Source organism: Anomaloglossus baeobatrachus, chromosome 11, assembly GCF_048569485.1.
Source record: "Anomaloglossus baeobatrachus isolate aAnoBae1 chromosome 11, aAnoBae1.hap1, whole genome shotgun sequence".
Lineage (NCBI taxonomy): Eukaryota > Metazoa > Chordata > Amphibia > Anura > Aromobatidae > Anomaloglossus > Anomaloglossus baeobatrachus.
In genome coordinates, this window is record NC_134363.1 from 177,909,783 (window position 1) to 177,937,771 (window position 27,989).

A 27,989-nucleotide genomic window follows, 5' to 3' on the forward strand; every position below is an offset into this window, starting at 1 on the left:
TCAGTGCCCCTGTAACATCAGGCACACAGCTAGAAACTCGCGCCTGTGTCGCGGGCGGAGGAGGGGACGCTGCGCTCTCCCACTGCTCAGGTCCGGCTGCCGCTGCTGCTGCGGCTGCTGCTCAGTGGTGGCTCGAGCGGTGGGCCGGATCCCGGGGACTCGAGCGGCGCTCCTCGCCCGAGAGTGAAAAGGGGATTTTGATTGTGGGGGTTTTGATTATTGTCCGTGACGCCACCCACGGTTGTGGTGATATTGGTGACACCACTGCTGCTCTAGACGGGGATCCCGGGAGCGGTGACAGGGAACAGCTTTGTTGTTAGTTCTCCCCTCCGTGGGTAGGGGGTTGGTTGTCCCGGGGCCCGGTGATGGGGTAGGAATGAATGGGAGGCGGGTTGCGGGGCCTGGTGAGGTGCAGGGTCGCGGGGGCAGCGCTGTGCCGCACGGCACGGTGGTACTCACTCAGCCAATGATGAGGACACAGTTCTCGGTAAAACACACGGCTGGATAGACAGGTCCCATAGACGGCTGCGGTGTTGTTTTCTCCCGGCAGGTTGATGGTGACTGCCTTTCCCTGCACCTAAGTAGTTTGTACGGTTCCAATGGGTTCCCACCGGTAACCCGCTCCCCGGCTTGGATATGGGCCGGAGGAGCCCCTTTTGCCCGCAGGCGCTGGCCCTGAGAAACGGTTGCCTTGGCAGTGGCGGTGTCTCTCTCACTTGCTTGGACTGTTGCCTTCTGTCGGGACTTGGCTGTTGGGAAACCCAGGAGGTTCCCTTCACTAACGAATTTGGCAAATTCACAGCGACTCCTAGCCTTGCCGGGGTCCGTAAGCCCCTGCCAGATGGTGCTGGCTTCTCTTCGCGTACCGGTCCGGTACCGCCGGGACACCGCCCGTCCACGGTCCTTACGGTAGACTCCAATCGGCCACTCCTGCAGACGGTCACCACCGTCTGCTAACCTTGCTGATCTGTCCGGGCCACACACCCTGACCAACTTCAGGCTGCTTAGTTGTCACTTTTTTCCTCTCTCACTACTTTCCCTCCTTCCACTTTCACTACCAAGACTCATCTGCCTGGTTTTCCCGCCTCCAGGACTGTGAACTCCTTGGTGGGCGGGACCAACCACCTGGCCCACCCCCTGGTGGGAACATCAGCCCCTGGAGGAAGGCAACAAGGGTTTTGTGTTCTGACTTCGGTGTGCCTGCTGGGAGTGTGGGGTGTGTGGGTGTTGTTCTCTGTGGCCCCTGGCTTGTCCAGGGCGACACACCTGTACATTGTGCCTACCGTCCCACTCTACACTGCTCTGACTTTCTGTGGGACCAGGCTTTAATTTTGCTGTGCGTAGGTGTAGGAGGGGGCGTACGGCACCCACTCCTATGAAGGTAGTGTCAGTGTAAACTTAATGTGCATAATAGTGTAATGTGTATATGTACTGGGAATACCATGTAAAATGTATAGTTCGAGTACTGGCCTCTCGTGCTGTGTCTGGAATGAGAGGTACAGGGCCAGGAGTTTTGTAGATATAGGTTTGGGGATAGGAATAAGGGTTAAGTTGTAACTAGGGAAACAAGCAGCAGGAGGAAGATGAGAGGAGTAGTTAGTTCGCTATAATAAGGTTCAGCAGGAATACCGGAAGTGTAGCAAGATCGTCACTAAGAAGATGGAGACAGGAGGGAGGAGAAGCAGAGGGTATTACAATGTGTGTAGGAAGTGGTGAGTTAGTTGCGGCAGGAGCTGAAGCTTACCGGCAGGACTCAGAACAAGGGGTCTGCCTGGATAGGGAGGAATCCTCCCGTGTACCGAGATCTCACCCATTGGACAGGCAGTGGGGGGGTCTTGAGACCGGTGGGACGTCGGGGTACAGAACTGCCGACGGGACCTTGAATAGACTGCCGGCGGGACCTTGAACTGGTTGGGAGCAACCACACGTCCATGGGCCCAAGTGAAGTATGGCAGCCGCCAGGAAAGGTTACCGGGAGGAGCAAGGTCGTATATGACTCAGCTGCTGGAGAACAGTGCCCAGGGCGAGTGCCAGGAACAGAGAAGTTTCCCCCGAGGTAGGACGGACACAGCACGAGTGGTCCTAAGGGCCTGAAGTGTAATAAGAAGAGCGATCTCCAATAAAGAAGTTCCAGTTTTGTTTATCAGAGTTTGCGTGTGCTTTATGTCACCATCCCTGTCTATGACAAAGACCCAGCAACTACAGATGAAGGTAATAGAGACTGTGACGAGTACTGACAGGTGACCTACACATACATTTACATTATCTGAAGCAGGGGAACGAACCGTCGGCCATCACCTGACTCCCCACTTCATAGGGGCTGGGGAGTCACTGCTGCTTCATAATGCATTGAAGAGACGGCAGGCAGAATGCGCAGGCGCAGAATTTCCAGCTGCGCACCTGCCATCACAGGGACTCTGAAGAAAAGGGGAGGAAGACTCCTGTATAATGAGGACTGGAGGGAGGCTTATCTTCCGGGCAGCTTGGACCAACAATGTGGCCGCTTGACCAGGGCCCTGAAAATATTTTTCTCAATTCTACTGATTACATTAAAGGGACTCTGTCAGCGGGTTTTTGCTACCTCAACATAATAATATAGGCAAAGAGGCCCTAAATCCAATGATGTATCCCTTAGTTGGGTGTAGAGGTTCTGACACAATCAAGTTTTTAGATTTAGCATGCAGCAGAGCTGAGAAAGCTGCCCCTGTCCACACCAGGTCCTGTATACACAATGTGTGTAGACAGTGAGCTGCTTTATCAGAAGATTGGGCACATCAGATTACCATGCCTGAGGCAATGTAATCTAGTAAGGATAACCTACTGGTGCTAAAACAATCATTGCAAGTAAACAGCAACATTGAAAAAGATAAGAGACACATTGCTAAATTCTATGTTTTAACCCCTGCAGCATATTGTGCTTAGATTACAAAGCAAAAACCTACCTAAAGATATAGGTTTTCTTTACTCCAACTCAAAGCTGTTAAGGTAGTGAGTTAAAGAATATTGGACCCAAAGACATGAGACATAAACTTCCTCGTAAAGATTTTATTCATACAGACATGAATAGCAAATGTATAAAACGAGTTGTATACATAGAGTGTAAATGTTCCAACCATCTGAACCCCAAAACACATTGAAACCAATGTGGATTCTTTACGGTTGAATCCAGGGTTGGACTTCATCCTCTGGTAGGTCTAGGCTCGAATGCAATGATTGGTCCCTAGTACAGTAGAGTCTCCGAAGAACACCCATTGGAAATTTGGGATTAAATCACTTTCATGATGGGGGAAGGGGTGACACAGAATCTCCAAATATTGAACTAAGGATGTCCCATCAGAATCATTTATATTAGACACTTTCATACATGTGTCATGTTTGGTACTGCAGGCTAAAGATATGACATTCCAGGAATGTCCCTTTAAGCTCTCATGTTTTTGGTAGGTTTTTACAGCGCTGAAGTGTATGTTCATTAAAGAAATTATTTTGGAAAATATATTTATATGAGATATTTGTTATAGCTCTATTTTAAATGAACGCCATTCTAAGATTACATGGTGACCCATTGTAGGGTGTGCAATGACTTCAATGTCAAAAGACTTTCAACACCAACTGTGCCACACTTTTACTTCGACTTGTGAGCATTTTTGTACGATGCCGAAGTAAAGGGTCATTCCCATCTTATAAAGTTGTCTCTGACCCCTTCCCACCTATTAATCCTAAGAACGGGGTTCTGAAATGCCCAATAAGAATGGAGTGAGGTCCCTACGTGTGATATATTGCTCCATTCATTGTCTATATGTCTATTTCCATTTTGGAGCCTCCTTATTGGCATCTGTGGGAATCCCAGTTGGTGCACATTTATTTGTATCCCCTATTCCACCAGCCAGGACAATGATCTGTGACCGGGAAGTCGGAGGACCACCTCTTGCCTGCCGAGGCATCTGCAACTCATCTTTTGATTTATTGGCTTGGCACAAAGTCATCATTGTACTGTGACTCACATGTGACGTCAGCTAATCATAAAAAAGAGATCTGGATCCCGGATGGTAGTAGGTGGTACTCCAGCTCTCATGCAGTGGCCACAGATCACCGTTGTTGGCGTTGGATTGGGAGTCTACGAGTAAATTTGCACCAACTTTAATTTGAGGTCCTCGGCACAATCTGGGCTACTTTTTACATAGATAGGCAATAAGCCTTTAGCGCAAAGAATATTTTTCCAGATCTACTCATCTTTGTGAGCAGATATGAATATGAGCGCCTCATAGTCAGAAAGATGACTCTTCACCTTCACCTTCCTCTCATGGATCTCACAATGATTAATAATGAGACCTTCATCAGTAAGAGCTTCTCTCACAAACTTCTCATCATAGTTGAACATATGGAATTTCTCTTCCCCCATCATAAAAAATGATGTGTTTAGACTCCCAATTAACATCAGATGTCCTCCAGGCTTCATCAGCTTCACGATCTTCTTCAGATTTCTCTTGTAGTCATCTCCATCTTTACTGGTGGTGTCTAGGAAGGATACGGTGATCACACAGTCCGCTAGGGGTAAAATCTCTGGATCTGTAAGATTTTCTTGGTTAAGGTCACATCTCAGGACAGGCTGCATTGTAGCCTTCAAATTTGTGTCTGGGTGAATATCCCAATCACTGAAACAAAAATACAATAAAGGTCAATTAAGAAACTTTAGGGATGTAAGTCCAAAATGCTAAAGACCATTCAATGTTCCCAGCGGAAATATGGATGACTGAGAAATTTGGGGCATCTGTATAAATGATCCTTATTTATGGTGAAGCTCAGGGAGTCAGGACGTTATAGTAAGGACCCTCCTACAGTCAGAAATGATACACTGAAGAGCAAAAGGGTAACAAATCTGGGAGCTCACATTTCAAGATGGGCTTTATCGGAGCCTTCAGATTTGTGTCTTGCTGCAGAATTTAATCACTAAGGCAAAAATACAAGAAATGTCACTTAAGAAATGACAAACATGTGGTCTGAAATGCTAAAGGCCATTGACTGCGCCTATGTTCGGAGTCTCGATACAGAAAATAGCCAGATATCCCTCCGGGAAGGACCTAGCCAAGGACAGCTGTCTGTGGAAGGATACCTGGCCTTGGTATTTTCCTTGTCATATTTTTAAACTTGTCAAAGAGTTGGATATTGACTAAAAGGGCCACTTAATATGGTGGTTATGGTGGTCTCCTTAAAAGAGCCACTCCTTGGCTAGGTCCTTCCCGGAGGGATATCTGGCTATTTTCTGTGTCGAGACTCCTAACAGAGGCTCCACGGACCTTTTTTTGATTGCATACTTCCCAGGGGGCAATGCACCTAGGATTTCACTGTGTTGAGCGCCTTTGCTGGCTGCCAGCAGTGTTTTCTTTTGCTGGTCTCCCCGAGAACAGTGATTGTTTTGTCTCATGGAGAACATGGACATCTTTTACAAATTTGGGGAAACTCTAAAATTGCATCTTCTACATCGTAGTCTTCAGGGATTCAGGACACCATAGTGCAGTCCCAGTATTTGGCAGAAAATGTATGAATAGGAAAAATGTAATAAATAAGAAAATATCAAATGTTTTTGGCAATACTTTTAGGTCTTGTGCACATGGTGCGTTTTTTTATTCACTTTTTTTGAGAAATCTGCACCAAAATCTGCATGTCTATCCTAAAGCCAGCAAAGTCTAAGAGATTTCTAAAGCGTTGTGCACATGTTGCTTTTTATTTACTTACAAATATTGGTGCAGGAAAAATTTGCTGCAGGTCAATTGTTGGGGCATTTTTTTCCTGCAGTTTTTTTTAGCTCTTCCAGCCATTGACCACTAAAAAATGCACTAAAAACGCACCAAATCCTCATGTTTTTTGTGCGTTTTTCTGCCAGAAGGTGCAGATTTGATGTAGAAAATGTCTGCACCAAATCTGCAGCATGTGCACATACCCTTATAATGAAGATCTGTGTTTAGGATCAGTTCACACATCAACCGATCAGTCGTCATCACCTCCACTGGCGGCTGTGTAATGTGGTAGAGGGCAGTAGCATTGGGCGAGGTATTCAATTCCTACGCCCCACCAAGCTACATGAAACTGTGGGTCCTAGCTAGGTGTGTGTGACTTTGTGGTGGTAATTACCTCAGAGATACATCTCTACAGACTGCTCGTTAGAATTGGATACAACAGATCTGGACAGACTAGGCACAAGTTGCCAACTGAGCAGGATCCCACAAAACCCTGAAACCTTTTAACCCCTATACAGGAATTTGGATTTACTACAGGGTCCGGGAGATCGCTGCCTATGGAAAGGCTGCAGTCCAGAGAGGAATAGTTGGCAGGCAGGGTCAAAACCCAGAGGAACAAAAAAAGGGCAAAAACAGCAAGCAAGAACATTGTCAGTAGACCAGGCCGAGGTCAAAACAGAGATGTCAGCAAGGTAAAAAAACAGCAGGCAAGAGAATCATCAGTATATTAGGCCTAGGTCAAACCGGGGTGCAATAGTACAAGGATAGTAAGGAGTCTGAACCAGAGTAGCAGCAGTACAAGACTAATGCCGGCGTCACACGGGACGATTTATCGTGTGATCACATCAGCGATTGCATCCGCCCCCGTCGTTTGTGCGTCACGGGCAATTCATTGCCCGTGTCGCACAAAGTCGTTAAACCTCCCGCATGACCTCGCTGTGGGCGGCAAACATCCTCTTCCTGAAGGGGGAGGGACGGTCGATGTCACAGCGACATCACACAGCCGCCGGCCAATAGAAGCGGAGGGGTGGAGATGAGTGGGACGTAAACATCCCGCCCAGCTCCTTCCTTCCCCATTGGCGGCGGGCACAGGTAAGATGCAGTTCATCGTTCCCGGGGTGTCACACGGAGCGATGTGTGCTGCCACGGGAATGATAAAAAACCGGCGCACAGAAGGAGGACCGACATTTTGAAAATGAACGACGTGTCAACGAGCAATGATAAGGTGAGTATTTTTGCTCGTTAACAGTCGTTCGGAGGTGTCACACGGTACGATATGTCAAACAATGCCGGATGTGCATCACTAACGACGTGACCGTGAAGACATATCGCCTGATATATCGTACCGTGTGACGCCGGCATAACACAAGGAAAAGGCTATATTTGGCAGGTACCAGCAAAATGCTGGTCTAAAAAAGGCAATGGTGCTCTCCGATATGCTGAGGCAGGGGCTGATGACTTCAGCTGGAAAGCACACATAACCAAGTCAGACAGAAGCACTACAGGTCCCAGCCACACCAATCCTAGTAGGTGGGTGTGTGCCACCCCCCAAGCCAGCAGCCGCCGCTGCTCGGATCCGGACCTTCAGGGGTGGTGGCTCGAGGGTCTCCGGACCCGGGGGTCTCGCGGACACGCCGAATAAAATGGGGGACGTAGATGTACGGGCTAGGCCGTAATAGGTTTGTGACGCCACCCACAGTGTGTGGTGAGGTGGGACACCACCGCTGCTGTTAAAGGGCACCCGGGGGAGATGTTGTGCAGCAATATGTTAACCCCTCCGTGGGCAGGGATGGTGGCCCCGGGAACCGATGCCTCTGGTGCAGGGGGAATGACGACCGCAGGGGGTGTTGGTGTACTCAATTTCAGTAAAACACACGAGTCTCAGGTAAACAAAGGCGGTGGTGGCCGGTGCCACGGCCGGTTGCATTCGGGATCCCCCACCCGCCACCCGGCTGGTGGTCTCTATCCTTTTCCTGCACTGTTTAAATAGAAATGACTTCCTTGTATGAAACGTAGGAGTCTGCTCCCAGCTGGATGTGGCCTAAGGAGCCGTGCCCGCAGACGCGGCCCGTGGGATCTATGGGCCCTGGCGGTGACCTCTTATCCCTAATCGGTGCGCTGTTGTCTTCTATGAGGGACTTTGGGTGGAACAGGACCTCTAGTCCTTGCCTCAATCGGTTAATTAACCACTTCCAGTAGGTTCTGGTTCCTGGCTTCAGGGTCCGAGTACCCCCCTTTATGCTACGGTTTCCGGGTTGGTTCTCCGTGTCGGTACGGGCGGGCTACAACCCTGGCCCAGTCCACCTCGGTTCCACCGAGCCGTCTTCCTGTCTCCTGCTGACGGAGACCACCGTCTGCTTCCTAGCCAAGGCACCAGGGCTCCTACCCTGGTACCCGTCAGTTTGCTTCAGGCCTGACACACAGGCCTGACCTCCACTCTCACTGAACTCTAAAACTGATCTGCTGTTTTTCCCGCCCCGGGCAGTCTAAACCCCTGGGTGGGCGTGCACCAACCGCCTTGCCACGCCCACTGGTGTGTCTATTTTTCCCTAAGGGGTGACTAGGGTTTAATGGTTGACTGTGTGTTTCCTAGTGAGGGAAGGTGTTATGCAGGGGCCTGTCTGTGACTACCTGGCGTCACAGGTGGTGCCTGCAATCCCCAGAGACACTGGCACTGACTTCTACTCCATCACCAACACTGACTACAGAGTGAATACAGCCATGTCTGGTGACAGAAGCTGAAGTTGCAGGAGCAGAATTGAAAAAGAACAATATCCAAAAATATGATTTTTACTCAACTTTAGCTTAGTGACAACTATGTACAACAGATAGTAGTCACTAGTAATGAATGAGCACTACTACTTGGATGTTCAGTACTTGAAACAAGCAAGTTGGACACTTGCACAGGCTCGACTAGAGTACCTCGTATATTGGAAGTCAGTGGGGAGCTCAAGCATTTTTCCAGAGGTTTGCTATTGATTGCCATTATACTCGGTACTCGAGTCAAGGCCCATCTGAACACTCTTGCACCCCTCCAATCTATCCTAAACTCTGCGGCCCGCTTAATCCACCTCTCCGCTCGCTACACCCCAGCCTCGCCAAACTGCCAATCCCTTCACTGGCTTCCCATCGCCCAACGACTTCAGTTCAAAACATTAACCATGACATACAAAGCCATGCACAACCTGTCTCCTCCCTACATCTGTGACCTCGTCTCCCGGTACTTACCTGCACGCAACCTCAGATCCTCACAAGATCTCCTTCTCTGCTCCTCTCTTATCTCCTCTTCCCACAATCGCGTACAAGATTTCTCCCGTGCATCCCCCATACTCTGGAACGCTCTACCTCAGCATATCAGACTCTCCACTACCGTGGAAAGCTTCAAGAGGAACCTCAAGACCCACCTCTTCCAACAAGCCTACAACAACCCTCAGTCCAGTAGACCACTGCCCAACCAGCTCTGTCCTCACCTATTGTACCCTCACCCATTCCCTGTAGACTGTGAGCCCTTGCGGGCAGGGTCCTCTCTCCTCCTATACCATTCTGTCTTGTACTGTTAATGATTGTTGTACGTATACCCTCTTTCACTTGTAAAGCGCCATGGAATAAATGGCGCTATAACAATAAATAATAAATAATAATAATAATCTGAACGTTCACATGCTCGTTATGAGCACCAAGCATGGTAGTGCTGGCTCATCACTAGTTACGAGTACCAAGCACCTGAGCATCGTAGTGCCCGCTTATCACTAGTTACGAGTACTGAGCACCCGAGCATGGTAGTGCCCGCTCATCACTAGTTACCAGTACTGAGCACCCGAGCATGGTAGTGCCCGCTCATCACTAGTTACCAGTACTGAGCACCCGAGCATGGTAGTGGCCGCTCATCACTAGTTACGAGTACTGAGCACCCGAGCATGGTAGTGCTGGCTCATCACTAGTTACGAGTACTGAGCACCCGAGCATCGTAGTGCCCGCTCATCACTAGTTACAAGTAACAAGCACCCGAGCATGGTAGTGCCCGCTCATCACTAGTTATGAGTAACAAGCACCCGAGCATGGTAGTGCCCGCTCATCACTAGTTATGAGTAACAAGCACCCGAGCATGGTAGTGCTGGTTCATCACTATTAGGCATGGTTCTACTTGTACAATTCTCTTGCTATTAGCAGGCATAAATACTTCTCTGTTACATCACTCAACAGTTCCTTTGCAATGCTTCCTATACACTTGTACCCCACTACAGTTCTGCTAACAGTTCTGATGAATCTCGTCTTCACCTGTGAGGTCTCTGCTATAGAGATTATTTCAATATGACCCTTCACCATCACATGCAAAATCCTTTCTGCAGGGTCACAGTCTCCAGGTTGCGATGCACCATCAATCCCCCATAGAGGAATTTGTGTCCCATTGGGGCAACCATTATTCTCGTCAATGTCCACAATTAGGATCCTTTTCACTCCATAGTATAATATCACTCATGTCCCTCTGATACAATTCCTCTTCTACGTCCATTTCTCTCCACCCAGGTCTCTATTTTTACCTGGACATCTTCATTGTACCTCCATGGCCTAGATTCCAGTCTATCAGTCTTTTCTCGTTTACCAAATGCTGTAGCTCTCACAGTTTTCTCTGGTTTCTTGAACTTCATGTGGCACTATCTATAATGATCTCTCCTCTCACAATAGTAATACATCCCAAGCTCAGCAGTCTGCTAACACTTGGACCTTAGGTCCACTAACCACGAGCTCTAACGTCTTACTCTTTGTCTTCTTCACTTGGACCTCTCTCTGTACTCTTTAACTTGGCCTCCTTGGCCTAGATCGGGCCTACTGTCTTTTCTCTCTTTACCAAGCTCTCATGGTCTTCTCTTGTTTCTTGACCTTCAAATCATACTATCTCTAGTGATTGCTTATCTCCACCCAGTAACACACCCCAAACTCAGCAGTCTGCTAACACTTGGACTTTAGGTCCACTAATCATGAGCTCTGACTTCTTAGGCTAATTTCACACACTGCGGTTGTTTTATGCTGCATTTTTGTGCGTTTTTTGCCGCAAAAAACGCACAAAAACACACCCGCGGCAAAAAAACCCGGCAAAAACGCATGCGTTTTTACTGCGTTTTGGTGCGTTTTTTGCTGCGTTTTTGCTCACTGCGTTTTTATGCGTTTTTTATTAGTGAACATTGCCATTGTTAAAAACAAAAAAAGAAAAAGGTCTGATGTCATTTCCTTCTTCAATATGTTCTTCATTCTCCACTAGTGTATGCAGGAGAGCAGACATCTGCAGAACTACAAGGCTCAGCATGCTCCATCCAGGACTGTATGCTGGAGGGAGAGTAAGGGGTAGCAGAACTATAAGGCTCAGCATACTCCATCCACTAGTGGATGCAGGAGAGCAGACAGCAGCTGCGGAACTACAAGGCTCAGCATCCTCCATCCAGGACTGTATGCAGGATTTCTTTGCCCCCCAAAAAAATGATGTGGGCTTCACCATATTTCTGTATGCTAGCCGGGTACAGCAGGCAGGTACAGGCTGGGAACCAAAAATATAGGGAAGCCCTTTTTTTAGTTATTTCATGAATTTCATGAAATAATTAAAAAAAAAATGACGTGGGCTTCGCCCAATGTTTGTTTCCAGCCAGGTACAACTAGGCAGCTGGGGATTGGAATCCGCAATGCAGGGTGCCCAAGCTTTCTGGGCACCTCTGCTGTGAATTGCAGTCCGCAGCCACCCCAGAAAATGGCGCTTTTATAGAAGCGCCATCTTCTGGCGCTGTATCCAACTTTTCCAGATGCCCTGATGTCAGTTGGCTCGCTGGGTAATAATGGGGTTAGGGCTAGCTGTGTATTATCAGCTGGCCCTAAGCCCGAAATTCATGGTGTCACGCCAATATTAGACATGGCCACCATGAATTTCTAGTAAAGATAAAAAAAAAAAACACGACAGAAGAATATTTTTATTAGAAATAAAACACAACACAATTAGTGACTCCATCTTTATTGAAATAAAGAACCTCACTCTGCAGTAATCCTGGGTCAAGGGTCCCGCGCCGTCCAATCCGGATCCAATATCATCTGATCGGTTTGCTGGAAGGCAAAGCGATCAGATGATGTGTCAGGTTCAAGGCCCTGAATCACATCACACAGCAACTGATTGTATAAACGGCTTTTATACAATCAGCTGATGCATCAGTGCAAAAAAAAACAAAAAAAAATACAAACCACACACTTCTGTGCAGCATCGGACTGGCTACCGGAGGAATCTCCAGTAATGCCAGGCCTGGATTCAGGTACCTGCATTGCACTCTGGAGCTCTCACCTGAGCTCCGGAGTGCAGCCGAGACTGTACAGCGAGCGAGCGCCGAGTGACTGATTCCCCGCCACTTGCGGTTCAGTTCATGTCAGCTGCAGACATCCTGGGCTAATCTCCGGTGCTCTCACCTGAACTCTTGAGACCATCTTGGCCTGTCTGCAGCTGTCATGAAGTGACTGCAAGCGCCGGGGAATCAGTCACTCGGCGCTCGCTCGCTGTACAGTCTAGGTTGATGCATCAGTGCAAAAAAAAACAAAACAAAAAAAACACTACACACGTCTGTGCTGACTCCTATCCGACCGCTACAGGAGCTGCCGGTAATCAGCTGATGAAACCTCCTGACGGCATCAGCTGATAGCCGGCCGGGCGGTAAAATCCGGCATCACCGCGAAACTTACGATCAGCTGACGCGTCAGGTGACCGCATCAGGTGATTACCGCCAGGTCCTGCAGCTATCGTACGTGCCTGGGAGGCGGCACACAGTTGGAGCGGGGGTGACGGTACCGGGAAGAGGAGCTGGGAGCATGGTACCGGGAGTCTGCAGACAGGTGAGTATGACATTTTTCTACTGTTCACTTTTGATTTAGCAGCCGCTTCCAACTCCCGCACGGGAGCGGACATGGCGCCAGGCAGGAAATGGAAGCAGCGGTGGCAGTACCGGGAGGATTCACGCTTCTGTGGTTACTGACAGAGGGAATCCTCTTCCTGTACATGTCACTTTTCTACCCACCCCTTGCGATTATAGCTGCGTTTGTAGTCATAAAAACGCACAAAAATGTAGCTATATTTGTAATTTGCGGTTTTCATTGCGTTTTTGAACATCTCATTGAACTCAATGGGTGGAAAACGCAGTGAAAAACGCTGGGGGAAACAAAGACATGCAGTTTTCTGAGCAAAAACGCCGCGAAAAACGCACTGTGTGAACTTACCCTTACTCTCTGTCTCCTTCCTGGAAACAACCCTCTTGTCTTCTCATTTATCTCCTCCCTAGACTGAGTCTGCTTCACACATTGCCCCACCTGTGCCGGACGGCATACTGGTCAATCAAAAAACACATTCAACCACATTGGAAATAACTACGTCACCTGTTCCCTGTGATACCGGCCAGCATTTCTAATGTGTGGGACCAGTCGAACGCTCCCGTACGTGTGTCCACCCATTTATTAATCTCCATGATGCAACTGTCAGAGGCTCGCAGTATTATCATCTCTTTGAAAAAGTTGGAGGCAGAATAAAGATGGAAAATGAAGGATCCATAGCTGCAATCAATCAATGTGTCCCCTGTAATGTGACCTGCCGGAGAATAGAAAAGTGCGAAGTATTATGTAATACGTGATATAATAGAAAACACTGTAAAATATATTATATATAGATCAGAGATAGATAGATAGATAGATAGAGGGATAGATAGAGGGATAGATAGATAGATAGATAGATAGAGGGATAGATAGATAGATAGATAGATAGAGGGATAGATAGATAGATAGATAGAGGGATAGATAGATAGATAGAGGGATAGATAGATAGAGGGATAGATAGAGGGATAGATAGATAGATAGATAGATAGATAGATAGATAGATAGAGGGATAGATAGATAGATAGAGGGATAGATAGATAGATAGATAGAGGGATAGTGTCACGCTCCCCGGGTCCTCGGCTCCCCTCCCCGGGTCCTCAGCTCCGCTCCCCGGCTCACCTGCCACGCTCCCCTCGTCCCAGCCTCCGGTGCCCGTCCTCCATAGGTCCTCTGGTCGCCGATCCCGGCGTCCGACATCTTCCCAGGCCCTGGCCGGCTCTCCTGCGTCCTCCTCGCAGCCTCCTTCCCTGGCTTCTGGCACCCGAGCCGCGCGCATGCGCATTAGGGCACGCGCGCGGTCACTGACCCTTTCTTAAAGGGCCAGCGTCCAGTAACAGGAAATGAGGTTAGTCAGGTTCAGGGTATAAAGGGGGTTCTTGTCCAAGGGGGCGGGGCCTGATCTTCGTGTTCCCTGAGCTAGGAGTCAGGTCTCCTGGTGTTTATGTGCCTGTACTCACCTATCTCTCTTTGTAGAGCCGTACCTGCCTCGCCATCCAGTCTGCCGTATCCCGAACCTCGCACGCTGTCCGTCTGCCATCCGACAGCACCTGCCATCTCGGATCCCTGCGGTGACCCGTCATCTTGCTCCAGAGGTTCCGGACTCCGCCTGATATCATCTCGGCCTCCGAACCTGAGCTACGTCACCAAGACTACCTTCTGTGACTCCGTGGTCCCAGGGACTCCTCCGCTGTCTTCACTTGCACGGACTATCCTGCTGCCCTTCAGTGCTTCAGCTGCCGTACTCCCTGCCTCCATCTTAGAGTTCGGTCCAGTGGATCCACCTCCTGGGTCTGCCCGACCGCCCGGCCGTGACAGTAAGATCAGGCCATGGATCCCGCTGCTGCACTAATGGCCCTGCAAGAGGAACTCCAACGCCAGCGTGAAGTCCAGACCCGCATGCTGCAATTCATGACCTCCGTGGACACCCGCCTGTACACATTACAAGCATCAATGACGCCTGCGGCACCCAGGTCCCCCGCCAGGCAAGCCATGGCTCCCGTACCAGTGGCAGCCTCTTCAGATGCTTCCCGACTCCGTTTGGCGTCACCTCCTCGGTATGCTGGAGATCCCAAGACCTGCAGGGGCTTCATAAACCAATGTTCCCTCCACTTCACGCAGCTGCCACATCTGTTCGCCTCCGACCAAGCCAAGGTCGCCTTTATAATGTCCCACCTAGAGGGCGAGGCGCTGGCGTGGATGAACCCCTTGTGGGAGAAGGAGGACCCCATGACCAAGGATCTTCAACAGTTCCTACAGGCCTTCCGCAGTACCTTTGACGAGCCAGGACGCGCCTCTGCCTCTGCTTCATCACTCCTCCGCCTACGTCAAGGGACACTGACGGTGGGTCAATACGCCATCCGTTTCCGCACTTTGGCTTCAGAACTCGGGTGGAATAATGAGGCCCTAACAGCCGCCTTCTGGGAAGGACTCTCGAGTCGCATCAAGGATGAGTTGGCGGGTCGGGACGTGCCCTCCACCCTAGATGCACTGATCGCCCTAGCAACTCGTGTGGACATACGTTTTCAGGAGCGCTCCAAAGAGCTATCTCGGGAGAGACGCCCGGTACGGCATTCTCCTCCTCCGCAGAAGTCCTCCGTTCCTCAGTCATCAACAGCTGGGATTCCCGTCCACGAGCCCATGCAGATCGACCGAGTGCGGCAGTCTGAACGACGTCGAGCAGAGCGGCTCGCCCAGGGCCTCTGCTTTTACTGTGGTGAGGACACCCACCTGCTACGCTCCTGTCCAGAGAGGCCGGGAAACTCCAAAGCCTAGGGTTGGTAGGAGAGGCCACCCTAGGTGCTGGGACCCTCTCTGACCCAGTTACATGGACAGTGCAAGTGACCACGGGAGAGACGCGGTTCACGGCTGATGCCTACCTCGATTCCGGGGCAGCAGGCAATTTCATCCAGCAGGCCACGGTGGACAAGTACCGGGTGCCTGTCATGCCACTCGACAAACCCCTAGTGATTGCCTCGGTGGATGGGAGGCCTCTCTCTGATACCATCTCCTTGATCACCAGGCCTGTCGAACTACGCATCGGTGCTCTTCACACCGAAAAAATCGCTCTCTACGTTCTCCCACACATGTCCCACCAGATCCTGTTGGGACTCCCATGGTTGCGGACACATGAACCATCGGTTAGCTGGGGTACTGGCGAAGTCACCCGTTGGGGCTCTTCGTGTCATGAGAGGTGCCTAAAGTCCATACCACCCCTCCGACGACCTCCGGTTCCTGAGACCCTAACGGGGCTGCCTTCGGCCTATTGGTCCTTTGCCGATGTCTTTGACAAAAAGGAATCCGAGGTACTGCCGCCACATCGTCCATACGATTGTGCCATTGACCTGCTTCCAGGGACAACCCCACCTAGAGGACGGATATATCCTTTATCTCCAGCCGAAACTAGGGCCATGTCAGATTACATCTCAGAGAGCCTAGCAAGGGGGTTCATTCGGAGATCCTCCTCTCCTGCTGGAGCAGGTTTCTTCTTTGTCAAGAAGAAAGAAGGAGACTTACGCCCATGCATAGACTACCGGGGTCTCAACCAAATCACCGTGAAAAACAAATACCCCCTGCCGCTCATTCCCGAATTATTTGACCGGCTTAGAGGAGCTCGTGTGTTCACCAAGCTGGATCTTCGGGGTGCTTACAATCTGGTACGCATCCGCTCTGGTGACGAATGGAAAACCGCGTTTAATACGCGCGATGGACATTATGAGTACTGCGTGATGCCCTTCGGTCTGTGTAACGCTCCTGCCGTCTTCCAAGAACTGGTGAACGACGTGTTTCGGGACCTTCTCTACATCTGTGTGGTTGTTTATCTAGATGACATCCTTGTCTTCTCTCCGGACCTCCAAACCCACAGAGAAAACGTACAGCTGGTCTTACAAAGACTGAGAGAGAATCGCCTGTACGCAAAGTATGAGAAGTGTGTCTTTGAGCAGTCGTCCCTCCCCTTTCTGGGGTACATCATCTCTGATACTGGACTGCAGATGGACCCCAAGAAGGTCTCCGCCATCATCAACTGGCCTCCGCCTTCTGGACTGAAGGCAATCCAACGCTTCCTGGGATTCGCCAACTACTACCGCCAGTTTATCCCGCACTTCTCTGCCTTGACCGCTCCTCTCTCCGCTTTGACCAAAAAGGAGGCTAATCCTAAGGACTGGTCACCTGCGGCAGACGCCGCATTTTGTTCTTTGAAGCGAGCATTCGCCTCCGCCCCTGTACTCCACCGACCGGAGTTAAACCGCCAGTTCACCTTGGAGGTGGATGCCTCCTCCTCAGGAGCCGGAGCAGTGCTCATGCAAAAATCCTCCTCCGGGAAGATGGTGACCTGCGGTTTCTTCTCTAAGAGCTTCTCAGCACCCGAACGTAATTACACCATCGGTGACCGAGAACTACTGGCGGTCAAACTGGCTCTGGAGGAGTGGCGCTACCTCCTGGAAGGAGCAGTGTACCCCGTGATTATCTACACGGACCACAAAAACCTGGAATACCTGCGGTCCGCTCAGCGACTGAACCCACGGCAAGCCAGGTGGTCCTTATTCTTTGCCAGGTTTGACTTCCAGCTCCACTTCCGACCAGCGGACAAGAACATACGCGCTGATGCCTTGTCTAGGTCTCTCATGCCCATGGAACAGGAGGAAGAGACTATCCAGCCTATCATCTCTCCTAGCAAGATTGTTCCGGTGGCTCCTGTCACTCTGGCCCAGATACCACCTGGGAAGACCTATGTCTCGGAGACCGACAGGCTAACGGTCTTACACTGGGGTCATACCTCAAAAACAGCCGGCCATGCAGGCCAGAAGAGAACATGGGGTGCGATTGTACGCCATTACTGGTGGCCATCTCTTCGCACGGACGTCGCCGCCTTTGTCTCTGCCTGCTCCTCTTGTGCCAGAAACAAGACGCCCAAACACCTCCCACATGGCCGCCTTCTGCCTCTGCCGATACCTTCGATTCCGTGGCAACACATAGCAATGGACTTTATTACGGACTTGCCATTGTCATCCGGGCACACAGTCATATGGGTCGTGGTGGACCGGTTCTCAAAAATGGCCCATTTCGTTCCTATGGCTGGACTGCCCTCTGCTCAGGAACTCGCGGACGCTTTTATACAACACATCTTCCGCTTGCATGGCTTTCCATTACACATCGTATCAGACAGAGGAACTCAGTTCACCTCCCGCTTCTGGAGGGCTCTCTGTAACCATCTGGGAGTGACTCTGGACTTTTCATCTGCATACCATCCTCAGTCTAATGGCCAAGTAGAGAGGGTCAATCAAATCTTGACCTCATTTCTACGTCACTATGTTAACGCCCATCACGACGACTGGTCCGCTCTTCTACCTTGGGCTGAATTCTCCCACAACCACCACATCAGTGAGTCGTCCTCCAGCTCTCCCTTCCATGTTGTTTACGGACTTCAGCCTTCCATCCCATTGCCTGTATCCCCCTCTTCGGATGTCCCTGCTGCAGATACAGTAGCCCGTGACTTTGCCACCATTTGGGACTCTGTCAAGGTGTCTCTAGGACGTGCTTCCCTGCGGATGAAGAGACACGCAGACAAGAAACGCCTGGATCCTCCGTGTTTCTCTCCTGGAGACCTCGTCTGGCTTTCTTCCCAGTACGTCCGCCTGAAGATACCTTCATACAAGCTGGGTCCTCGCTACATTGGGCCGTTTAAAGTCCTCACCAGGATCAATGAGGTCTCCTACAAGCTGCAGCTCCCGGCCACGATGAAGATACCCAACTCGTTCCACGTCTCCCTGCTCAAGCCGGTGGTCCTTGGTCCCTTCTCCGCTGCTGCCAGTCCAGCTCCTCCACCTATTGCCGATGATGACATCTATGCGGTAAGGGATATCGTGGCCATGAAGACCGTACGAGGTCGACAGTTCTTCCTGGTGGACTGGGCAGGGTATGGTCCTGAGGATAGGTCCTGGGAGCCCAGGGAGAACGTAGGCACTCCTCTTATCCGTGCCTTCATGTCCCGGTTGCGGGGAGGGGGGCGTGGGGGGGGGGTACTGTCACGCTCCCCGGGTCCTCGGCTCCCCTCCCCGGGTCCTCAGCTCCGCTCCCCGGCTCACCTGCCACGCTCCCCTCGTCCCAGCCTCCGGTGCCCGTCCTCCATAGGTCCTCTGGTCGCCGATCCCGGCGTCCGACATCTTCCCAGGCCCTGGCCGGCTCTCCTGCGTCCTCCTCGCAGCCTCCTTCCCTGGCTTCTGGCACCCGAGCCGCGCGCATGCGCATTAGGGCACGCGCGCGGTCACTGACCCTTTCTTAAAGGGCCAGCGTCCAGTAACAGGAAATGAGGTTAGTCAGGTTCAGGGTATAAAGGGGGTTCTTGTCCAAGGGGGCGGGGCCTGATCTTCGTGTTCCCTGAGCTAGGAGTCAGGTCTCCTGGTGTTTATGTGCCTGTACTCACCTATCTCTCTTTGTAGAGCCGTACCTGCCTCGCCATCCAGTCTGCCGTATCCCGAACCTCGCACGCTGTCCGTCTGCCATCCGACAGCACCTGCCATCTCGGATCCCTGCGGTGACCCGTCATCTTGCTCCAGAGGTTCCGGACTCCGCCTGATATCATCTCGGCCTCCGAACCTGAGCTACGTCACCAAGACTACCTTCTGTGACTCCGTGGTCCCAGGGACTCCTCCGCTGTCTTCACTTGCACGGACTATCCTGCTGCCCTTCAGTGCTTCAGCTGCCGGACTCCCTGCCTCCATCTTAGAGTTCGGTCCAGTGGATCCACCTCCTGGGTCTGCCCGACCGCCCGGCCGTGACAGATAGATAGATAGATAGATAGAGGGTTAGATAGATAGATAGAGGGATAGATAGATAGATAGATAGATAGATAGATAGAGGGATGGATAGATAGAGGGATAGATAGAGGGATAGATAGATAGATAGATAGATAGATAGATAGAGGGATAGATAGATAGATAGAGGGATAGATAGAGGGATAGATAGAGAGATAGATAGATAGATAGATAGATAGATAGAGGGATAGATAGATAGATAGATAGAGGGATAGATAGATAGATAGATAGATAGATAGATAGATAGAGGGATAGATAGATAGATAGATAGATAGATAGATAGAGGGATAGATAGATAGAGGGATAGATAGATAGATAGATAGATAGATAGATAGAGGGATAGATAGAGGGATAGATAGATAGAGGGATAGATAGATAGATAGATAGATAGAGGGATAGATAGATAGATAGATAGATAGATAGATGGATAGATAGATAGATAGATAGATAGATGGATAGATAGATAGAGGGATGGATAGATAGAGGGATAGATAGAGGGATAGATAGATAGATAGATATAGGGATGGATAGATAGAGGGATAGATAGATAGATAGATAGATAGAGGGATGGATAGATAGAGGGATAGATAGAGGGATAGATAGATAGAGGGATAGATAGATAGATAGATAGATAGAGGGATGGATAGATAGAGGGATAGATAGAGGGATAGATAGATAGATAGATAGATATAGGGATGGATAGATAGAGGGATAGATAGATAGATAGATAGATAGATAGAGGGATGGATAGATAGAGGGATAGATATATAGATAGATAGATAGATAGATAGATAGAGGGATAGATAGATAGAGGGATAGATAGATAGAGGGATAGATAGATAGATAGATAGAGGGATAGATAGATAGATAGATAGATAATAGATAGATAGATAGAGGGATAGAGGGATAGATAGAGGGATAGATAGATAGATAGATAGATAAAGGGATAGATAGATAGAGGGATAGATAGATAGATAGATAGAGGGATAGATAGATAGAGGGACAGATAGATAGATAGATAGATAGATAGAGGGATAGATAGATAGATAGATAGAGGGACAGATAGATAGATAGATAGATAGATAGAGGGATAAATAGATAGAGGGCTAGATAGATAGATAGATAGATAGATAGAGGGATAGATAGATAGATAGATAGATAGATAGTTAGATAGATAGATAGAGGGATAGATAGATAGATATATAGATAGATAGATAGAGGGATAGATAGATAGATAGATAGAGGGATAGATAGAGGGATAGATAGATAGATAGAGGGATAGATAGATAGATAGATAGATAGATAGAGGGATAGATAGAGGGATAGATAGATAGATAGATAGATAGATAGATAGATAGATAGATAGATAGAGGGATAGATAGATGGATAGATAGATGGATAGATAGATAGATAGATAGATGATAGATGGATAGATAGATAGATAGATAGATGATAGATGGATAGATAGATAGATAGATAGGTACATAGATAGATAGATAGATAGATAGATAGAGGGATAGATAGATAGATGGATAGATAGATAGATAGATAGGTAGATGGATAGGTACATAGATAGATAGATAGATAGATAGATAGATAGATAGATAGAGGGATAGATAGATAGATAGATAGAGGGAAAGATAGATAGATAGATGATAGATGGATAGATAGATGGATAGATAGATAGATAGATGGATAGATAGATAGATAGATAGATAGGTAGATAGATAGAGGGATAGATAGATAGATAGATAGATGGATAGATAGATAGAGGGATAGATAGAGGGGTAGATAGATAGAGGGATAGATAGAGGGGTAGATAGAGGGGTAGATAGATGGATAGATAGATGGATAGATAGGTAGATAGATAGTTGTAAAATCCTATACACACCTTCATTAAAAGCAAAGTGAAGTTTTTTCAGAGGAAATATAAAAATATCATCTGCAAATGTCATATCCTTGCTAGACATATAGCTGTCAAGATGACTCCTGGAATCTAAGCCATGAACATGGTAGAGCTTGTGGTCTCCGCGATCCATCTTCTGCTACAGATGTATGAGGAGGCACGTCTGTCTGTCTGTCTGTCTGTCTGTCTTTCGGAGAGCCTGTCTATATACATTGGGGAATAAATCATTAAGCTGAGTATATCAGTGAAACAGTGTCCTACGTTAGTCATGTGGATTCAGGTGACAGTCACCAGTTGTAGACTTTTGTGAAGATGGATCATCAGGGCTCATGTGACCGTGATGAGAAAATATTATCAAGATCTTACATCTTATATAAGCTTTATACTGCAATATGTTACCAAGACCCTAGAAAATTGAAATCTCTAGAGATGGGAAAATATACTCTACCCAAGGTCACCAGAACTAGAGTGGGTCATCAACATTCAACTAAAGGTGATAGAAGTGAGACAAGATGGTCCGGCTCAAAATGAACAACTTCTTTATTGCTTGAATAATTGTTTTACCTGGGACATCAAAAGGGTAACTAATATTCAAAATAAATCAATTCATCAAAATAAATCCAATAGGAATCAACTTAAAGGGAACCTTCTACCAGATTTGCCCCCTATAAGCTGCGGCCACCACCAGGGACTGCTTATTTACAGCATTCCAAAACACAGTACTGTATATAAGAGCCCAGGCCGCTGTGTAGAATGTAAAAAAGAGCTGTTGTTATACTCACCTGGGATTGGTCGGGTCCAATGGGTGTCGCTGCTCTTGGTCCGGGGCCTCCTCCATCTTGTGCAGTGGATATCTTCCTTACCAGCCCCGTGTGGATGGTGCATCCTATGTCATCAACACAGAGGCCGCCATTGTGCTCCTTCGCATGCGCACTTTGATCTGCCCAGCTGACCAGCCACGCATGCGCACAATAATACTACCATGTTTCCCCGATAGTAAGACACCCCCGATAGTAAGACGTAGTGGGGGTTTTGGGGGGGTCGGCTAATGTAAGACGTACCCCAAAAGTAAGACGTAGTAAAAATGTATTTATTTATTTTTTTTCCTCTTTACAGTACAGTTACAGCGGCCGAGCGCTCAGCTGAGCGCCCTGACATGCCGCCGGCAAAGCGGTCAGCTGAGCGCCCTAACATGCCGGCGGCCGAGCGCTCAGCTGAGCGCCCTGACATGCCACCGGCAAAGCGCTCAGCTGAGCGCCCTAACATGCCGGCGGCCGAGCGCTCAGCTGAGCACCCTGACATGCCGCCGGCATGTGACAGCTCTCAGCTGAGAGCCCTGACATGCCGGCGGCAAAGCGCTCAGCTGAGCGCCCTGACATGCCGCCGGCAAAGCGCTCAGCTGAGAGCTGACACATGCCGGAGGTCTGGCGCTCAGCTGAACGCCCTGACATGCCGCCGGCAAAGCGCTCAGCTGAGAGCTGACACATGCCGGCGGTCGGGCGCTCAGCTGAGAGCTGACACATGCCGGCGGTCGGGCGCTCAGCTGAACGCCCTGACATGCCGGCGGCTTAGCGCTCAGCTGAGAGCTGACACATGCCGGCGGTCGGGCGCTCAGCTGAGCGCTCGGCTACCGAGAAATGTTGAAATGTTGCAGTAATGTTGTCCATGGTCCATCAGGACCATGGACAACATATAAAATCACGCAGCCTCAGTGCCCTCATGTGCAGCCGCTGGTGGTTAAGTTTCCTTAACTTGCGGTACACTTAGGGCGCAATCGCGGCAAGTCCCCATACGGTACATTGCATGGAGACTTGCTGCGATTGCTGTGGGATTTTTTCCAATATAAGACATACCCCGAAAGTAAGACATAGTGGCACTTTTGGGGGTAAAAAGAAAGTAAGACACTGTCTTACTTTTGGGGAAACACGGTATGATCTGTGTGAGAGTCTGAAATGTGATTGTGTCAGCAGTGCAGTAGGAGCCTGTGACTTCTGCCTGCACTCATCAGCAGGGTTTTGGGTCAGAGACCCTGTAGATGCAAGAGTTACCTCAGAGAAAGTGTGCTGAGGCCGGGCTGCCGGAGAGAGACCGTTGTGTGACTGTGGGCTAATAAGAGTCTGAAAAGAGAAACAGATCAGAGAGACTGTTGGAGACAATTTTTTTTTTGTTTTTTTTATTATCTTTTCCTCACAAAAGAACCAGGAGCGGTGCTGAAGAAATTGGACCGTGTTGTGTGAGAGAAAGGAGCTCCAATTTCCTGACGGGAGGGCTGTTCTCTGGACCGAGGAGGCCTGTGTTCTGTGTGAGGATTACTACAGAGCTGTGGGCCTGAGACCGTGTTCTGTGTGGAGTACTTGGCTAATATCGACTAAGTCCGGAGCCCCTGCGTTTGCCACGGGGTGAAGACATCCTTAGAGCAAGAAGAAGATTTTTGTGTTTGCTTTTTCTTCCTTCTTTTGAATTATATACAGCGGACTCGAAACACAGGCCTGTGTGAAACGTCCCTTGAAGTTAACGGTACCATAGCTTTAAGATACCCGGGTATACCTTTGTTCAGTGTAAAACCAACGTTGGTAAAATTTAAGGCTTTGTTATTAGTGGTGATAAGTTATACTCAGTGCGTTACCTCAGAGGTTCCCTCAGAGGCCCCCATTGGATTTACACCTCTTGCCTTTGTAGTTAATTGTTTTTCTTTGTTCAACCTGGTGAGTAGGTAAACTTATTCCCGATTCCTGAGGTAATATACATAACCCGGGAACTCTGAGATCGGCGCATTGATTCTGGCTAAAAGCTGAGTGTGTTAATTCCACTTTTGTGGTGCTTTGAGGGGTTCTTTAGGCTACTTTCACACATCCGGTTGTTGCTCTGCGGCACAATACGGCGCTCTGCAGAAAAACCGCCACCGGTTTTTTTGCCGCCGGTTGCGTTTTTTTTTTGCATAGACTTACATTAGTGCCGTATTGTGCCGCATGGGCTTGCGTTCGGTCCGGTTTTTGCCGCATGCGGCAGATTTAGCCGATGCCGCGGCCGGATGAAACGTTGCCTGCAACGTTTTTTTCTCCGGTAAAAAACCGCATCTGGCCGCTGCGGCGCATTTTTCAATGCATGCCTATGGACGCCGTATGCGGCGTGATGCGGAAAAAACGCATCCGGCCGCCGCATGCGGTTTCTTCCACTGCGCATGCTCAGTAGCGTGCCGCAACCGGAAAAAACCGGACCGGCCGCATGTAAAAACTTATGCAAAGGATGCGGTGTTTTCGCCGCATCCGTTGCATAGGTTTCACAGCCGGATTGAGCCGCACGGCTCAAACCGGATGTGTGAAAGTAGCCTAAATCAATCATTATTTATTCTGAATCACACTCTAAGGCGGGCTTTGCACGTTGCGACATCACAAGCCGATGCTGCGATGTCGCACGCGATAGTCCCCGCCCCCGTCGCAGGTACGATATCTTGTGATAGCTGGCGTAGCGAAAATTATCGCTACTGCAGCTTCACATGCACTCACTTGCCCTGCGACCGTCGCTATGGCCGGCGACCCGCCTCCTTCCTAAGGGGGCAGGTCGTGCGGCGTCACAGCGACGTCACACGGCAGGCGGCCAATAGCGGCGGAGGGGCGGAGATGAGCAGGATGTAAACATCCCGCCCACCTTCTTCCTTCCGTAGAGCCGGCGACGGCAGGTAAGGAGATGTTCCTCACTCCGGCGGCTTTACACACAGAGATGTGTGCTGCCGCAGGAACGAGGAACAACATCGTACCTGTCGCGGCAGCGTAATTATGAAAAAGTCGGAGCCTGCAACGATGATACGATAACGACACTTTTGCGCTCGTTAATCGTATCATCTAGGATTTACACACAACGATGTCGAAAGTGTCGCCGGATGTGCAACGTGCAAAGCCGCCCTAATTCTCAACCCAGTAAAAAACCCTTGTTTATTTCTGCCTCTGTCTCAGTTTGTGACCCACTGGATTCTCTTCGGACTTGCGGTCATTACACTGCCTTAAGCCGGACAGATCAAAGTGCGCATGCGCAGGAGTGCAATGGCGGCCTGTGTGTTGGTGACATAAGATGTGTCATCCACATGGGGCTGGGAAGGAGGACAGTGATCGCAGAAGATTGAGGAGGTGCCGAACCTGAAAGAAGCAATGCCCATTGGAACTGACCGCCCGTAGGTGAGTATTATAAAGGGTTTTTTTACATTATACAAAGCGGCTTGAGCTATTATATACAGTATTTTGGAATACTGTATATAAGGGCTGACTGGTGGTGAAAAACCTGGTGACAATTAACCTTTAACACTACAGTAACATTAGTTTTGGAATATAGCAAACAATACTCACAAATACAACAGAATTTTTATAATATCCATTCTATATTAGAAAAAGACCAAAAGATAATTAAAGTCACCAAAAATTGTAGAATTATTTCAAGACGTTCCACTTCATTAGGAAACCTGCTTTCACCTAGTTTTATTCATCCATCCACATCAAATAACAACTGGGTACCCATGAGAGTGTTTTTCAAGTGCGGAGTAAAATTTTGCTAAATGTTTCCCTAGGCAAGAAAATCTACCAATTGTAACAATTCAGATGATAATCATCTGCAAAATATCAAACACTTTAGGAATTGTAAAAGATCATATGGAATTTATGTCATTGAATGCACCGAGTGCAATTTAAAGTACGTGGGCTGCACCAAAACGACAAGATGGACCAATATCGATAAAATGCTATGGCATACGGCATGCCTACATACATTTCTTCAGTAACAACATATTCAATAGGGATTATCTCAATTTAGTCTTTCTACATCTAATCACATGGACTTCATTGACCCACCCACGCGTTTTTACCTAGTGGAGGTTGTCGAGAAATGTGTAGATTTGGTGGTTGCTTTTTCTCCTCTTTGCTTGTGGACTCTTCTCTTCGGGTGGTGAGATTTGTGCCTCTTGTCCAATGCGGTTCCTGCTCTAACTGTGATTTAAGAGCAGCTCTCACTGTGCTGCTTATCTCAATCAAATGTCAAAACGTGCCTGAGGGCAAAGTGAATAAATTCTTACATCTACACGGACCCTACTGTACAAATCATGACAGCAATGTTTGAACTATGATGACTAATTAACAATGCAAATGTTGTACTGGCAGTCAGGCTTGGACTGGCCCACAGGGGAGCAGGGGAATTCCCTGGTGGGCCCCTGTGCTGGAGTAAGCCACTTACCCCTCAATATCAGCAGTATTTAGCTCTATTATTTGGTATGTGCAGAAAAAAGCAGCACCTCATCATTCATTCAGCAAACTACCCAGTACATTGTTACTGTCACGGAGTGTCTATGGGAATACCTGTGGTCCGGGGCACTTGTACTGGCCATCAGGCAAGGAGGGGCCCTAGCTATCCTTGATATCACAAATATCCCTGAAAGTTGCAAATGGCCATTCTTTTATTGTCCACACTTTTGTGAAAAAAGCGCCAAACTGGGGATCATCTTTCCCTTGGCCTGGGGAACTTGCCCCATGTGTGTGCTCTGGGTAACAGTTACCGGTCTTCTCTCTCAGACATGAGGTGGCCATTGCTCAAAATCTTTTGAGGGTCTTTAGAAAGTCGACAGGTGGCATTTACTGCAAACTTTTTGAGGGTCATCAGGCGACCCTAGCTCAAACGTTTTTGAGGGTTATTGTGTCACCCAGGGTTATGGGGTACTCAGTCCTGGGCGGTATATAACTGGGGAATGTCACTTGGTGGCCGTTGCCCGGTTCCGTGCCCTGGGTGGTTTTTGAAAAGGGGAATATTTACAGGGGATTTGAATAATGTTCACACGTAATGCCACTTGCAGTTTTGCGGCTATGTAGATGGAGCCGCAGCTGCACAGTTATTGCTACTGGGGCTGGTGTTAATAACAGCCTGGATATTGGGCCCTCCTCAAGTAGGGCCAAGCCCCAGAGGATAGGTAATGTAGATGGGTATTGGAAGAAGGCAGGCCACACACTGGGTTGCAGTATAACTGGTTCTTTTACTCACTTTCTGGTTGTAACTTGTCACCTGAGGCTGGCTGATGTCAAGCACAGGTCCCCTTAGTCCCAGTGCCAGTTTAGTGATCTGGTGGCTTCTTTCCCCTGCACCCATCTTTAGTTGGTGGGTCCCCGTGGCCTGGAGCAACTGGGGGTCCCCTCCTGGTTGTCTTTTACAGCAGTCTGTATGATGGTAATGTGAACTCTGTGGGGTCGGAGTCTCTGGTCTTGTCCCCGGTTCTCCCGTTACTACTGAGTCCCAAACTTCAAGGTAAGTGAGGTCCTTGATGGTCCCCTCACTGTGCAGATTTTATCAGGTCTGCACGGAGCTTTTGCCTGACCTAGGATTCTGTACCCCGTTGGTGCGTAGTTCCGGGAGTACTCCACCGGCAACTATCCGACTGGGCCCACAGGTCACTGTCACACTCCTGTCAGTGCTTCCACTCTCCTTCACTGTCACTGCTAAACTCCTCACTGGCCACTGTCTGCCCCTCCCACCTGGTCGTCTAGTAGACTGGATTGGCTCCACCTCTGAGTGGCCATCCATTGGTCCAACCCTAGCCTGGTACCAGTCTATGGGGAATTTGGGGAAAAACAGGGATTATCTGGAATGTTTGGTTGTTACTGGCAGTGCTCTTCT

General features: G+C 49.1%; 1 protein-coding gene across 2 annotated transcripts; it reads right to left on the reverse strand.

The window, feature by feature from the left end:
• Positions 1–3,030: 3,030 nt before the first annotated feature.
• Positions 3,031–26,317, reverse strand: LOC142257267 (indolethylamine N-methyltransferase-like). 2 transcript variants are annotated; one of them, XM_075329433.1, is made up of 4 exons: positions 26,197–26,317; positions 21,330–21,547; positions 13,134–13,341; positions 3,031–4,652 (listed from the first exon to the last, which is right to left on the reverse strand). In XM_075329433.1, the coding sequence occupies exons 2-4, from the start codon at positions 21,475–21,477 to the stop codon at positions 4,223–4,225; spliced, it is 786 nt and encodes a 261-aa protein (XP_075185548.1). In that variant the 5' UTR covers positions 21,478–21,547; positions 26,197–26,317; the 3' UTR covers positions 3,031–4,222. The 2 variants fall into 2 exon arrangements, with proteins under 2 accessions (XP_075185548.1, XP_075185550.1); XM_075329435.1 differs by lacking the exon at positions 26,197–26,317 and having other exon boundaries at positions 21,330–21,559.
• Positions 26,318–27,989: the final 1,672 nt, after the last annotated feature.